At 51.6% G+C, this 14567-nt stretch overlaps 4 protein-coding genes across 4 annotated transcripts; 1 reads left to right on the top strand and 3 right to left on the bottom strand.

Annotated features, from left to right (window-relative positions):
* Window positions 1–183: 183 nt before the first annotated feature.
* GIQ15_03439 (E3 ubiquitin-protein ligase) lies at window positions 184–5482 on the bottom strand (the record flags this gene model as incomplete). Its single annotated transcript, XM_033550856.1, has 3 exons — window positions 184–4069; window positions 4127–4610; window positions 4678–5482. 3 exons carry the CDS (start codon window positions 5480–5482, stop codon window positions 184–186), a joined length of 5175 nt encoding a protein of 1724 aa, XP_033408017.1.
* Window positions 5483–7733: 2251 nt separating this feature from the next.
* On the top strand, window positions 7734–9515 carry GIQ15_03438 (uncharacterized protein; the record flags this gene model as incomplete). Its single annotated transcript, XM_033550855.1, has 2 exons — window positions 7734–7847; window positions 7899–9515. The coding sequence occupies 2 exons, from the start codon at window positions 7734–7736 to the stop codon at window positions 9513–9515; spliced, it is 1731 nt and encodes a 576-aa protein (XP_033408016.1).
* Window positions 9516–9718: 203 nt separating this feature from the next.
* On the bottom strand, window positions 9719–11034 carry GIQ15_03437 (tubulin-specific chaperone C; the record flags this gene model as incomplete). Its single annotated transcript, XM_033550854.1, has 4 exons — window positions 9719–9961; window positions 10043–10615; window positions 10689–10843; window positions 10917–11034. The coding sequence occupies 4 exons, from the start codon at window positions 11032–11034 to the stop codon at window positions 9719–9721; spliced, it is 1089 nt and encodes a 362-aa protein (XP_033408015.1).
* A 733-nt stretch (window positions 11035–11767) lies between these two features.
* Window positions 11768–13867, bottom strand: GIQ15_03436 (uncharacterized protein; the record flags this gene model as incomplete). The annotated part of the gene is made up of 1 exon (XM_033550853.1): window positions 11768–13867. One exon carries the CDS (start codon window positions 13865–13867, stop codon window positions 11768–11770), a length of 2100 nt encoding a protein of 699 aa, XP_033408014.1.
* Window positions 13868–14567: the final 700 nt, after the last annotated feature.

Genomic DNA, 14567 nt, shown 5'->3' with positions numbered 1-14567 from the left:
GTGCCGCCTGGTACGTACGCTTGAGAAAGCGTGATATGGTATGGTATGATATGATATGGTATGATGAAGTTAAGAGATAAAAAGCAAAAGATATAGTGGGAAATGAAAGGTAAGATGACGCATCAACGTTGACTCCTTGAGCTGCTAAGATGGGAAGTAAAATTGTGGCTGCTGGTTGGGTGGTTAGAGAAGTAAATTCTTCAGTGATGGGCTGGCGCTGGCGGCTGAGCCGGACGGCGGTGGCGCAGATGGCGGTGGTCCGCCGAGGGAGTTCTGTCGTCCCATGCTCTCTGACCTTGGGCGGGATGTGGATGGGTTATCGGCCGGTCCTTGTACATGCTCTGGTGCCATATTTGGCTGAGGACGTTGAGGGTCTAGGCTTCTTCGAGACGCTGAGGGTGATGGGAGGTTAGGCGGTGCTGTGCGGTCTACTGAGAACATACGTGGAGGTGGTGGAGGGCCTGGTAAGGATGTTCGAGATGGAGGAGGGGAGAAGTGCATGCCTGGCGTAGTGCTGCCTGAGTATGGATGGTTGGGGTGTGGAGAGGGGTTGTTCTGGCTGGCTGGATGTGGTGCCATGGGTCCGTAATGGCCTTGGTGCGGGTAGGCTTGATGCGGTGGTGGTAGGGAAGGTGGTGGAGGCCCGCCGTTGGGGAAGGCAGGTGGATGTTGATGCGGATGCGGATGAGGTAGGGCGGGAGGGTATCCGTTCATTCGTGCGGGCGGAGGAGGGCCCTGGTGTGCATTGTGGAAGGGCGGCGGTGGAGGACCAAGCTGGACACCGTTGGGGGCAGGAGAGATGCCCTTTCGATGTAATGGGTTGCCATAGTCGGTTGGTCGCTGGTCGTATTCTGGTCGCCATTCTGGAGCGCCATGGGGATGTGATAGGGGTGCAAGGGGCGGTATCTGCGCACCAACGACACCATGGGATGGAACGGGCCCTGCGCGAGGAGACGATGCGAATCCATTACGAGGGAATTCTGGCAGACGAGCTGGTTGAACGCTCATATCACGATCACGGTCTGGACCATAAGGTACTGGCGGGCGGGTAGGATCTAGAGCCGAAATCGGTGCAATTGCAGGCGTGAGTGCTGGCGGAGTATGATGCTTCTTGAGATGGCACTTGTGGCATTCATACACAGCGTGATCCGGCCCATCACCATTCATTCCCATGATGATATCATTGCCATGATGTAAGGAGCCAGGAACAGACGGTCGTCTCATCAGGTCTACATGTCCCAGACCATTAACCATCTGCTGCTGTCCACAACGCCACCACTTCGGACTAGCGATAGATTGACATCTAAAGCATTTCTTAGAAACCTCTTCTTTGCCCTGGGCAGTGACGTTCTGATCACCATTGACCTCCTCCTTATGTCCCTGGCCTGCCGGCGCGGCGCCATTCGTAGCAGCTCGCTTACCAGCACCCGTCGGCGACGACTGCTGAACATAAGCTGCTTTCCTCGCGGTGCCCGTAAGCGTAAGATCAGCCTGTTTGAATGTCCGAGCATAGATCTGCAGCGCGTTATCATCAGCGGTACCCGTCACCTCGCTCATATCATGAACAATGGTCGGAACGCTATGATGCGGACACCAGATGGCTGGCGCAACAACGCCCGTCTCCTCGCCTAGCGTCGCGGTAGCAACGACATCTTTCCTACTACTCTTAATCGGCGTCACGTCGAATCCCATCGTATAGTTCGCCTGATGGGCACATCCAACGTGGAATCGAGCATTGCACGTCGTCGCACGACAAGAGACACAAGCACCGTTATCCGTCTTGCAAATCTTGCAGCGCTCTTTATAACTCTCCTGCGAAATCGACTCGATGCCTTCGGCAGGCTCGAACTCTTTGGCGTTTCCAAATTTGATTTCTGGAACCCATATCGCGCAAGTTACATGTACCCAGTTATTCCCTGCTGTGCGTTTGAGCGGTTCCCTAGGTCCAACGGGTTTACCTGCAGCCTCTTGTCGTTGGCGGTAAAGCTTGATAGCTTCGTTGACCATTTCTTTCTCCAGACGTTCCTTTTCGCGCTCACGGTCGGATTTCTTCTTATGTGAGATTTTAGGCGGTTCCATGAGTTCGTGCTCTGTTTCGGTGATGGGACATAGAACGCATTCATAGGACGTTGAGACGGTCGGGTTTCTATCGTTGGCACACATGTCGCAGATCCATTTCGCTGCACTTCGAGAAGCGTCGATTCCATAACAGCCTCTGTGGACGGTCAATCGGCAATCCCTACACGACAGGTGCTGGTCGCCCGTTGGTTCCATCTTCTTACACACGGCACAAGGCAGAACCTTCGGTCTAGGCGGTTCCGGTATCAAGGGCGGAGGAGCCTCCACCACTTTCTCAACGACCTTCTTCTTTGGCGGCGGTGGTGGAGGCGGCGCATCAGACATGACGGTGTTGGCGGCGATTGCTTCTTTCTCGGCCATCTTCGTCTTCTTCTTCACTGGTTCGGCAGGGTTGGTATCCCTAGCCACCTCGGTGGTGACATGTACACCGATCGAAGTCGCTATAGTCGCCGTCGTCTGATTAATCCTAACATCCGACTCAGACGTCGTAAGAAGCTGCGAAAGAAGTCCCTCGTCATACTTTCGACGCCACGATTTATTGCCTCCCTGGGAAATCCTCTTCGCGATCTCGTCGGGGTCTTCCCAGTGAATTCCGTATTTCCTCCACAACACCGCGCAACGCTGACATAGCGAAACAGTAAGTCTACCGCCCTTCTCACGCTTACCAGACTGTTCTGTAGGAATTGTGAAACCCGGCGGAACAGCCGGTGCTCGTCTCCACCGCTTCGAAGACCTAGTATTGCAGAACTTGCAGGTAAACCCTCTCCGCTTCTCCATTGCCTTGTCGTTATCGAATGCAGAATCATCATAGTCATCAGCAACGTCATCGAGTAGTTTCGCTGCACTATCGGCCTTCTTGGCGAGTTTCTTTCCCTTTCTATCCTCGTAGTTGCCCCATATCTGTCGACCCTTGGGCGTCTTCTTCCACATATAGTAGAATCGAACGATATGGCGATGTTTAACCGTTCCGACGTGCTTGGTAATATTTCTCAGCTCAGAGCCATACTTCGCCACGCCGGCTTCAAACAGCTTCACCTCTTCAGGCTTGAGATGCGGTTCCTTCAGATCGTTATATTTATGCACAGCCTTCAATCGCACAAGAGCAGTGTCGACGTTGAAATTCTCCTCGTAAAGAAGAGCAAGTGCCTTATCGAGATAATTGGTCGAGTATTCTGCAATCCCCTTTGCGACTGCAACCTCCTTCGCCTTGACCATATACTCGTCGATAAACTTCTCTCTATCTTCAACGCTCAGATGCGAGCCGGGCGCATCGTCTTCTCCCCTCGCCGGCAACTGCGACGCATCAGGCATCTTGAACTGCAACTCAGCTGTATGAAACTTCTTGCCGTCAACGGTTATAGCCTCGTCTTCTCCGCGCGGTATGTAACCTGGTGGCGCCTCCTGTATCCACTTCGGACGCAGTGCACGTTCAGCACGCTCCGCTTCTTGCGCCGCCAGTGCTTCCTTGGACAACTTGACTTCCTTCTTCGGTCCAGATCTCATGTATTTCCGCTTCGTCTCTGCGGGCTTGAAATATTCGACCGGGTGTCCGTACCATGGCACGACGTTCGCTTGATGTCTCGTGCCCAACCGTGAGCTGGCGCGCGGATATATCCGATCATCGTAGTCGAGCGCATCCTCAACACGACAGTGGATACCCAGATATCGGAACTGCCATAACTTCGCTTGAGCTATTTGCTCTGTGGTGGCTGGTTTGATGGTATGTTCGACATTTGACGGACTACTTCGTTGAGTAGCTGCTGTTTCGGCCGGGTGTTCCTCTTCGTCTTCTTCGATGATTTCCGGCTCGGTGTCGTTGCGCGCTTCGCCCATCATCGGGGTATTTCGAGCTTCTAGCTTCTTCTCCTGTGCCCTGCTACACGGACCACAGGCCCACGCGAACCCTCTGGCGGGTTTCTTCTGCAACACTGGCCGAACACAGTGCATGTGGTATGTATTTTGGCAAACGGCGCAATCCACAGAGTTATTACTAGAAGATGGTCAGCTTTGATACATACGAATAGTAGATGTTCGTGGTGTCCCTTACTTTGCAGCATACTGGCTACACTTCTTGCACGTCTTGACGGCGCTCGTCAGCTCCTTTCTCCTCCCGATCTCGACCAGCACGTACTTCCACCGCTCGTCCAACACCTCCTTGACATGTTGGGGTACATTGATCACGCGACTGGTGGGAATCACATCGTAATAGCGATGTATATACCGATCATACATGCGCTCGAACCAGAAGCAGTCCTTGGCCTTCATGTACTGATCCCAGTTCGCGATTTCGGTCTTGTGCTTTATCGTGCATTTACCACGCAAGGACGTAAGTGGGCAGGCGTCCGAGTGCATGGAGGCGATGACGACACGCAGATCGTTGGTTTTGCGCTGAATGTCGCGCGGTCGGTAGTACCAGTTCACTCTGACGCTCTCGATGGGGCCGGAAGGGTTGTCCTTTGACGGGAGAAACTCCATTATTCGCGCGAGATAGTACGGTTCACCCGGTGGTTCGCAGATGAGATATACGTGGTCTACATATCGTTAGTTCAACAAACATACTTAAAGGGCAATCAATAAATATAATAAGGAGAGACGTACCGTTCGGGGCCAAGAGAGTGCCATCGTCAGCCTTTAGCTTCCCATTCTTCAGCATGGCCTTTGAATTCCTAAACGTCATCATCGAAGTAGCAGCTGCCTCCTCCGAATTGCGCGAACCAGCCGCAATAAACCGTTTACCCACCGCACCCGTCCCGTTGGCGGGAACAACATTCTGCACCGTCGTACTGGCACCGGGCTGCTTCCTCTTCTTAGAGACAACGACCGAGTTAGGGTTTGCTGAAAAACTCGAGGTGCCAGGGATACCGGCGTCCTTGGTCGAGGCAGTACCGTTCACGGCGGCGGCAGCGGCAGCAGCATTGGCCCTGCGCGTGCTGACTCCGGCCGTCCGCTCGCTGTTGGAGGCCGGAGAGGAGATGCGGTTGTTGTTCTGGGCCGAGTGGTCCTTGGGTTTCCGTCCGGGCGTGCCCTTGGTGTGCGTGGTGGTGGCGGCAGCACTGCTACTGGCAGCGGGCGTGGGCATGGGCTGGTCGAGCTCCGCGTCGAGCTCGTTGTTGTCTTCGGCGTAGTTGATCCGGGCACCCACGCGGTTTCGCGATCTGGTGCTGTACGGAGCAGGCGTGGAGGCCGAATTCGACGCGGTGTCTGAGGGAGCGGTCGACTCTGTGGCCGTAGCTGTGGCCGTAGCTGTAGCCGGAGCTGGAGCTGCATCTTTGGACTCCCTGGCCGTCTCCTTTGCAGGACTCTTGTCAGACGCCATGGCCGACCTGTCCTGGTCCTGGTCCCGGGTGGAAGGCGTGTTGGTGCTGGCGGTATCTCGTCCGTCCTCGTCCTGAGCAGCCGCCATGTGCGAGAGAGAGAAGCAGCGCGCGTGACGGGGAGCGAGGGAGCAGCCTCAGGCGCAACCTGGCTATGGCTGCGGGTCGTGATGCATTCACAGACAGACGGACAGCCCCTGTACAAGGAATTGGGACGGAGAGGGCGTAGAGGAGCGTAGAGATAGTGGTGATGCCGGTTGGGCGTGGGTGGTTGGCTTAGGCCCTGTCCTCTGGTCCTGTCTTTGGGTCTGGAAAAATAAAGTACTTAGCGGCACTAGCGCGGGTGGGCAAGACGTGGGAGGAAGAAGTAAGATAGAGAGGAAGAAAGAAGAGAGAGAGAGAGGACAGAGAGAGAAGAGAGAAGGTCAGGAAGAAGGTTAGGAAGAAGGAGACGCCAAGTAGTAGCACAGTGCAGGCCGAGCGTGGGGAGAGACGACGGGACGGGGAGGAAGAAGGGCAGAGTGGACGGGAGTAGGGAATAGTGTAGGAAGTTCTTTGTGGCTGCAGGTCCGGCCGGGGATGAGATGGAAGATGCTTCAGGTTCAGTCCAGTTCAGGTTCAGGGTTGTTCAAGGTCAAACATAACTGAGTGCAGTAGAGTTGGTAGAAGGGATAGACATATATGGATAACTAGCTTATATGGAGGTGACGAGTAGGGGTGCGTAGGTGTATCAGGTAGATATGGACTCGTTTGCAGGCGGACACTTACAGGTATACGAGAGGAAGACTAAGAGAGGAAGACTAAGAGAGTAAGAGAGAGAGAGTAAGAGAGTAGAGAGGAGGAAGAAGAAGAAAAGGAAGAGAGAAAGAGAAGAGAAGAAGAGATGACGGTGCAAAGTTAATAAGGCGTCTACCAAACGAGCATCTCGTCCTCTACGCAGTTCCCGGCCATCTCTCACTCTTACTCCCTGCACGCCAGCCTACTTCTACTACCTACTACTACTAGCCGCCTGCTTCCTCTCCCTCTCCCTCCCTCATCCCTACCCTCTATACTACGAGTGTCCGAACAGGTACCGGTGCGACGTTAAACCAAGGACGAGGATGTGGATGTCAGGATTATTCAGAGTTCGCTGATCGCCAACCTTCCTCCATCCTTCAACTCTTCATCCCTTCTATTATCAACTATCTACGACCTCTTCGACTGTCTACGGATTACGACTGTGTTATGCTCTTGGTGCCCTGGTCACGGCCGACCCTGGCCCCATTCCATGTCCTTGTTGATCTTCTATAGACCATGCCTGTCACCACCATGAACATATCTCCGTCTACCACCTATCATCCACCATCCATCATCTACCATCATCTATCAGCACGTCTAGCATGTCTACCATGGCATCAGCTAACGGCCAACCCTATCTCCTGCCGTCCGGCCCTTTTCCTCGTCTCGCCTCGCCACTGACATCGCGCGCAACGTGTTTTTAGCTTCTTCCCTATATTTCAATTTTTTTCACTTTCTTTTTTATTTCTTTTTTTCATTTTTATCCTTTTTATCCTTTCTTATTAATAATTTCCCTTTTGCGCACTGCTCATTGGCTGCACTACTCGCTCTTCCGTTGGTGGTTCCAAGCGAGGCACCTCACGGATATATTTCGGCAAGGTAGACACAGTTGCTCGTAGGTAGGTAAAAGATGGAACTGTGCGGATGGATGGTTGTGCGTGATCGTCTGGATGACTTACATGCTAGCCGTGTCGATCGAAGATATCTTGCACTCCGTATGAAAGAGTAGAGCTGGAGGAGTGTAAGGAGTAGGAAGATGAGATCGATCCGTCGATGCGCCAGTCGTATTCGCTCCGTGGCCCTTGTCCCTGTAGTAATATCCTCACATCCTTGCCGTCTTCTTCTCCTCTTCTTCTTCGTCTTCTTCTTCTCTTCTTCTCTTCATCGTCGTCTCGTCTTCCCAAACGGTAGTAAAGTGTTGCCGCTGTAAAGTCTTACATAAGCACACCATCCATTGTGTCGCCGCTTTTACTTCCCGGAGCTCTGAAAAGTGACCGCGAAAGGCTTCAAGATTCCAGCAGCTTGTATAAGAAGCACACGATGCTCGCTGGCAGACCGCAGACCCTGTTTCCAGGACAGCACAAGTACGGCATGGGTCCCAGCATCTACACCACCCGCTCCGTGTACAGCAATTACAGTGTACTCTACTACAGGACCGGCTGAACAGCTGAACCAACTACTCTACACTACCCCACCGATGACGACTTGACCAGATATCGATATACCAGGCATCGTCTTGCTTTATATAACACCCTGAGCCGGCAGACAGTGACTCGCCCTTCGATGCTGCCTCCTCTGACGGTCGAGCAGATAGCTCGCCAGGCTGGTCAATATGAGTATGACCCGCAGGTGCCTCTTCGGTACTGGCTCCGGTCCGCCAGCCTGCTAGTCAAAGAGGTAGACCATTACTTGTTCATGTTCAGTTAGTCTATATCTAACATCGTGTAGGCACGCATCTACGAACAGGAAGGGAATGACCAGCAAGCATACCTCCTACTCTTCAGACACGCCCAGCTGGTCCTCATCAACCTGACCGCCCACCCGGATGCGAGCGACCCAAAGAACAAACATGGGCTGGCAGCTGCAAAGAAAGAGGTGCAGGCCTCCCTGAACAAGCTAGAGGTGCTGAAACCTCGTCTGCGTAAGCTGTATGATCGATATCTGGAACTGCAGCTTCGTCGAGACTCGACGGGGCCGTTGACGGAGATCGGTACATTCCCTGATATAGATGCTACCATTCAAAGTGCTACGACTGTGCAAGATCCCGCGCTTGCAGGACGGCCAGAACCGTTGCAGGCGGCGGATAATAGGGATTTCGCTGTACGGCTTGCTCAGAGCGAGTTTAGGCGGAGAGCGTTTGCGCGTGGATCGGGCGGGACGTCGTATGCTAGCTCAGAGGCGAGTGGTGTTAGCAGTAGGCCCGACGGGGACGTGTTGGCCAGGAGGTTGCAGGACGTGAGATCGATGTTGGGCGGTGGTCAGACAGGGCAGTCTACATCTACATTGACGACGTCGACATCGGTATCGAGTTCGAAACCGAAACAGGCCGGCAAAACAACTAGATCGCCTACTCTCATGCCCATTGAACAGCATTTATCAGGATACAGATACCCATCTATACCAAGGCAGAGCCAATATACCCACCCACCTCCCAGAGAAGAAGAAGCACCTCCGCCACCACCGGTTCCAGGCAAAGCGCCAAACATACCTGCTAAAATCGCCGATCCTCGCCGCCACAGTCCCAGTCCCAGCCTTACCCTCAGCAGAGACGTAACAGCAACGAGCTCCTTTTTCCTCCCACCGTTACCAAGCAAAGTCCCTCCTCTCCCTCCCAGACCAGGCTCAGCAACTCCCTCCCCAATACCAACACCGACACGCACACGCACACACACAATCACATCCCCACCCACACCCACACACACACACACAACCACAACCACAGTAAACAACGAAGACCTCCACCCATCAACATTCACCTTCAAACCCTCCTCATACCTCGAAAACGGCACCCCGCTCCGAACAATCTTCATCTCCCCCGACCTCCGCAGCCAATTCCTCGCCATCGCCTCCCCCAATACCCGCACCAACCTAGAAACATGCGGCATCTTAGCCGGAACCCTTATATCAAACGCCTTCTTCATATCAAAACTCATCATCCCCGAACAAGAATCTACCCCCGATACATGCGAAATGGTCAATGAAGCTGCCATCTTCGAATACTGCGAATCAGAAGACCTGATGGTTCTAGGCTGGATACATACCCATCCTAGCCAGACGTGTTTCATGAGCTCGAGAGATTTACATACTCAGTCGGGATATCAGGTGATGTTATCGGAGAGTATTGCGATAGTATGTGCGCCTAGCCATGAGCCGAGTTGGGGGGTTTTTAGACTTACGGATCCGCCTGGCTTGAAGTCTGTGTTGAACTGTACTAAGCCTGGCTTGTTCCATCCGCATGATGAGAGTAATATATATACCGATGCGTTGCGGCCGGGGCATGTATTTGAGGCTAAAGGGTTGGAGTTTGAGACTGTTGATTTACGACCGGGGCGGAAAGCGATTTGATTTGATTTACGGCTTTTTTTTTTTCATTTAAGCTCGTTTATTCGGTTACCCTGCTTCAGTGCATTTCTTGTACCCATTAGCGATAGACATATATCTCTAGGAAAACCCAATATGACCAATTCCAATTCCAATTCCCATCTACATCCCACTCCACCCATACACCGATGAATGCCTGACAGTAACTCCCGAAATAATCACCTTCATTAACCCAAGGACTCCAGTCCTTGCGCAAAAAAATGCTCAAACTTAGGCATCAGCAGCTTCGTCGCTTTCAAAATTTCATCCAGCGACCACTCATGCTTCTTAGTCGATAGAGTCTCCCAAACTGCCTCCGGCACAGCCTCACCCGCTTCCAAAATCTTCCAGTTGGGACTCTGTTCGGCCTTGAGCCATTTAAAGTCTTCCACATGAGACCACATATCTGTCCGCTTACCATTTTGAGCCGCCTGCCATACGTTGAAAAGTCAGTATTGCACCAAACCAGCGAATGGGGTAACAGATACACTGACTAGAGTAGGCGAACTCACATAAGAGTCTGGAAGTGCACTGAACCGAATATCTTGACAATCCTCGATAATCGGATTACTTGCGCAGCTCAAGTAGACTACAACATTAGTACAATCGTGCATCCTAAACTGTTGGCAGGATACCACTAGCGCCGAATCTTTGATTCCAGTAATATGTGCGGCGCCATCTACTTTTCCGCAAATCAATAGACTGTCTGTAACATTTTTGATTGTGAAGTTGGCGAACGATCTGCCTGTTTCGGGGGGAGATGACAGGTCTAGAACGCAATGGGTGATGTCGGAGGCTACAGCAGAGGAATTTTCAAGGGGGGCTGATTCGGGAATTGCAACATGTGAGTTACTGATGTTATTGAAGGAGACGACGGGTGGGCCGTTGGATGGTGTTTGAGTTCCTCCCATTGTCGTGTCGGGGTTACTTAACGCGGGAGATTGGGAGAGTTGAGGAGGAACTGGTTCCGCGGCAGGTGAGGCCCTTACAGGCGTAGGTTGACGAGCCCTCTTGAATGCGAATTTCTTGCGTGGTGCTATAGCAGCTTTTGTCTCTGCGAGTTTTTCTTGAAGGGCTTTGATGGACTATTCCAGTTGTTAGCTTGAGGATCGCGAAGCGAGCTCCTTAAAATGACATTGGTAAGGTTATATGACCTACCTCTGAATATACCCGCTGGTCATAGCTTGGGATATACGACGATGCATCTTTAACCTCATTTGATAAGCGTGAAATATCAGCCAGGCAATAGTCGGCTGCATCGACACCTCCAGCCACAGGAATTGTCGGGAGCTGGCCTATTTTCTCCTCCAAATCTACATGATTTAGAATTGGCGGTTAGTGAGAGACTGGAAAAGAATATATGTCGTGAACTTGAGAGTAACATACTAGCTACTTCCTCTTGGAAGTATCGGAAGAAACGGTCGTTTGGCGATAACTCCACTTGGCGCATAGGTGCATCTCCGCCAGCATCCTGGCGCATAGAGTCTGGCTCTTTTGACAACATGGTAGCCGGTAGGTAATATTATATTATATAAAGGCTGCAGAAGATATAATCGGTGAATATATGTGCATCACAGCAATGGTTACGTCATAGGCCACACGACAACCGACTTCTGTGATAGACCAAAAACCTGCGTACTCTGAGACTACGCGAGATATTCGTTAGAGAAAACCGGCTTTCCTCGAGTGTTTACTGCGAAACAAGTCAGGAATTGGAGAGTGGGATGGACTGCGCACATCTAAGCAAGCAAGAGTTGACGTTCCTTCCGCGGGGCTCCACTCCGACGCGGACGCAGGGGCCAGGCAGCGTCTAAATAAGGTTATTACTCATCAGTCTTTGTTTTGTCATCATCTCATATTTCTCGACTTGGAATTTAACAGAATCAATACATATATTGAGAGTAAGATTAACAAGGTAGATACCGCTATGCAGAGTTATATATACATATCCGACAGGCCACACCATCACCGGCGCATAAATTATGAACAAGATGCTAAAAAGTTATTAAACGACAGACTAAACGATTGCAAGACTCCGGGGTATCATTATGCGACAAATGAAAAGTCTAGGACGAGCAGTATATGATCAAATGAGATGAAAACAGATGACTCCGGTTGCGATGATGGGAAGAAAGGTGACTTATGTATTAGCTGGAGCGGTGGTCGGCTGTGGTATGTTAATATTATTAAAAAAGAGGTAGAGAAGGTCGTTCGAAAGTAGGGGAAACCAGTTCCCATTATTCGAGTAGAGACTCTTGTAGTAGATCTTGGTTCAGATTTTCTGGGTGGAGTGATACTGGTGCTGGTGGAGGAGGGCGTAATCCAAGTATTGGGCCAATCTGATTGACGCCCGGTGGTCTTGCCATAAACGATCCCGCAGGAAGTGAGGATGGATATCCACCCACCTCATCAGCTGCGTTTGTGGACCACTTATCCCGTACCCAGCCACCCATACGCTTCCCAATACCGACACCTCGGATAGGTACTCCGGCCTTGGAAGGTAACGTGGGCTCTGATGATGCTGAAATGGTAGATGCCGTATCGCTCTGAGTTTGAACGGCACTATCCGAGACGATTCGGAGGTTTCTGGTACTTGTAGACACAACGGAAGAAAGCAAGGAAATCGACGTTTGGTCACCGGTCAAGGACGCTTTAGTCACAATCGCGTTCGTCTTCGAGATAACCGGGGCGGGGGAAGGGAATATTGTACCAGTATATGATACACGCTTTGGAGTTCTTGGAAAAAACCTTGGGGCAGACATTAACGCCAAGCTGGGAGGTTTACTTGACGTATGTATATCCATGCCGGAGACAGAAATGAGACTTTCGTGGGAATCAGAACGCCGTATTCGATGGGTAGGTGTTGACGAAAGATGAATTGGGGGATCAAGGTGGGGTTCCACTGTATCTTTGTGCGACTGGTTAGATACGTTGGAATTTTCTGCCGTCTTCTCAATAGGACCGTTGTCCGTGTCGTCACATTCTTGCGGTTTGGGGTCTTCATTTTTCTGCTGTGAGTCCGGCAATTCTTCGACGGGGCTGTTGTTTGTGCTGTTATATTCAGATGGTTGAGAGTTTTCCGTTTCTGGCTGAGGATCGGTAATTCCTTCAATCGCTAACGTACGAGTTTCGCTCCTCTCGTACTCATCAGTTTCGTAAATAGAACGAAATGAGGCATCAGAAAGTTTCGGGCGGTGGCTTGGTTTGTATCGTGGGGGTGAGAAGACCACACTCTCCGGGCTGGTAGGTCGAGACGAATCAAAGCCAGAATCATGCCGGTCAAATATGGATGATGTTCTATACCCTGAAAGCGGGGAACTGGGGATGGAGGATAGGGCTGACGTCACTCCGTGATGTGGTAGTGAAGTTGAAGCCTGTGAGAAGGTACTAGAGACTGAAGACGTCGAGTTGGTGGGTCGATGCATGGACTGCGTCATTGACAGCGCCCTTGGAGAGATCTCATGAAGAGTCGGAGGTAGAACTGGCCGTCTTTTCTTTTGACGTCGATGTATAGGGATCTGTTTCTCTCTCCTCGGTGGTGTCGATATTGGGTTATGGAAATGATGATGCACATGGATTTCCTGAGGCACCTGTTCCGGCGCTTTGTCTTCGAGCTCTTCGCTGAGAGGAACAAGGTTGCCGTAGGCATATTCTTCTATAGAGCTGGGAGCGAGGGGTTGGTGAAGTTGAAGTTGATCACGGAGATATCGTACGTCCTCGTTGGAGTTATGAAGCATCTCTTTCAGCTCGGTAACACATTGTTGGAGGTTTGCGTTATCCTTCAGAATATCACGCACGAAATGGGACACCACGTTCGTTCCATTTCCGCTACGTGATAGTGAGGCAGTAGCTGCGGCCCCCTTTATCCGACCTGCAGCTGCATCCAAATCTCTCTCCACCAATCTCCTTCGTTCCAATCTCCCAATCATCTCAACATGTTTCTCGCGTTCTTGCCGTGCTTCCCTTTCGATTCGATCAAGTTGGTCATGTAGGTCCCCCAGAGTGCATTCCGCCTTTCTCCATCGCTGAATGGCCGCACTCTCGCTTTCCTGCGTTACAAGCAGGGTTTCCTCCAGCTGTGCCTGTTCATTCTCTAGTTGAAGTAGTTGTTCCTCTAGCTGTTCCACACGCTTGGTGGAAGACGACAACCGTCTAACCTCCAGCTGTGTACTTTGCAGGGTGGTGGTCAAGGTCCTAACTTGTGCATCTGATTCTGTGAGGAGTTGATTCAACTTCTCCAGCTGATCGAGTAGGCCACGGTTTTCTTCCACTATTCGTGCATTTTCAGTTTCGACTTCCTTCTTCCGCAGTTCCAGCTTCTCCATCTCCACGGTCATCCGGTCCCGATCGCTCTTTGATTCGAGTTTGAAGGACTCATGACGGTCAAGTAGGGCCTATAAACGGATTCCAATATAAAAGTATTAGCAGGGATAGAGCTACAGCTTAATATTCAGACGAGTAGCGGTAAAGATATATGAGTGGTTGGAAACTGATTCGTCCAACACGACCAACCCGGCTTATGCATGCATACCTGACCAAGTCGCGCAGCAGTTTCCACATCTCGTTCCAGGACAGCCAAAGCAGCTGAATTGTGTTCCAGATACGCGCAGTCAGCCCTTCCACAGCAACATTCCATCTTCGACGCAGACATCTTTAACCGACGTGGGAACGCTCATCGACACCGGGTAAGGCTCTTATAAGGGGCGTAGCTGAGGAGTCGGCTTATCGGCATTTCGCAGGGTACGTATATGCAAGGGCGAAAGAGGTGGAGAGTGGACGTATAACGGGAGCGTCAACAAGGAAAAATACCGGCTCCCTCCCCAGAGTCATCGGCATCAGGTTTTTTCAACTCCAACATCCACGATGTGCGCTTTATAACAGCGGTGATTGTGGTGTCAGGTGCAATAATTAGGTGGCGGGGAAGCACTCGGAACAACGCGCCAGGCACCAGTTAGGTCGTTAAGCTTGGTCGCGCGGCGCCAGATAAAAACAAACTAGCTGATCTGCGTAATAGTTTGCTGGGTCTCACAGCAGCAC

The sequence above is a fragment of the Arthroderma uncinatum genome (assembly GCF_011692745.1).
Source record: "Arthroderma uncinatum strain CBS 119779 chromosome Unknown scaffold2, whole genome shotgun sequence".
Classification (NCBI taxonomy): Eukaryota; Fungi; Ascomycota; class Eurotiomycetes; order Onygenales; family Arthrodermataceae; genus Arthroderma; species Arthroderma uncinatum.
Note: the sequence above shows the minus strand (reverse complement) of the source record. Positions and strands in the feature narration are given on the sequence as shown.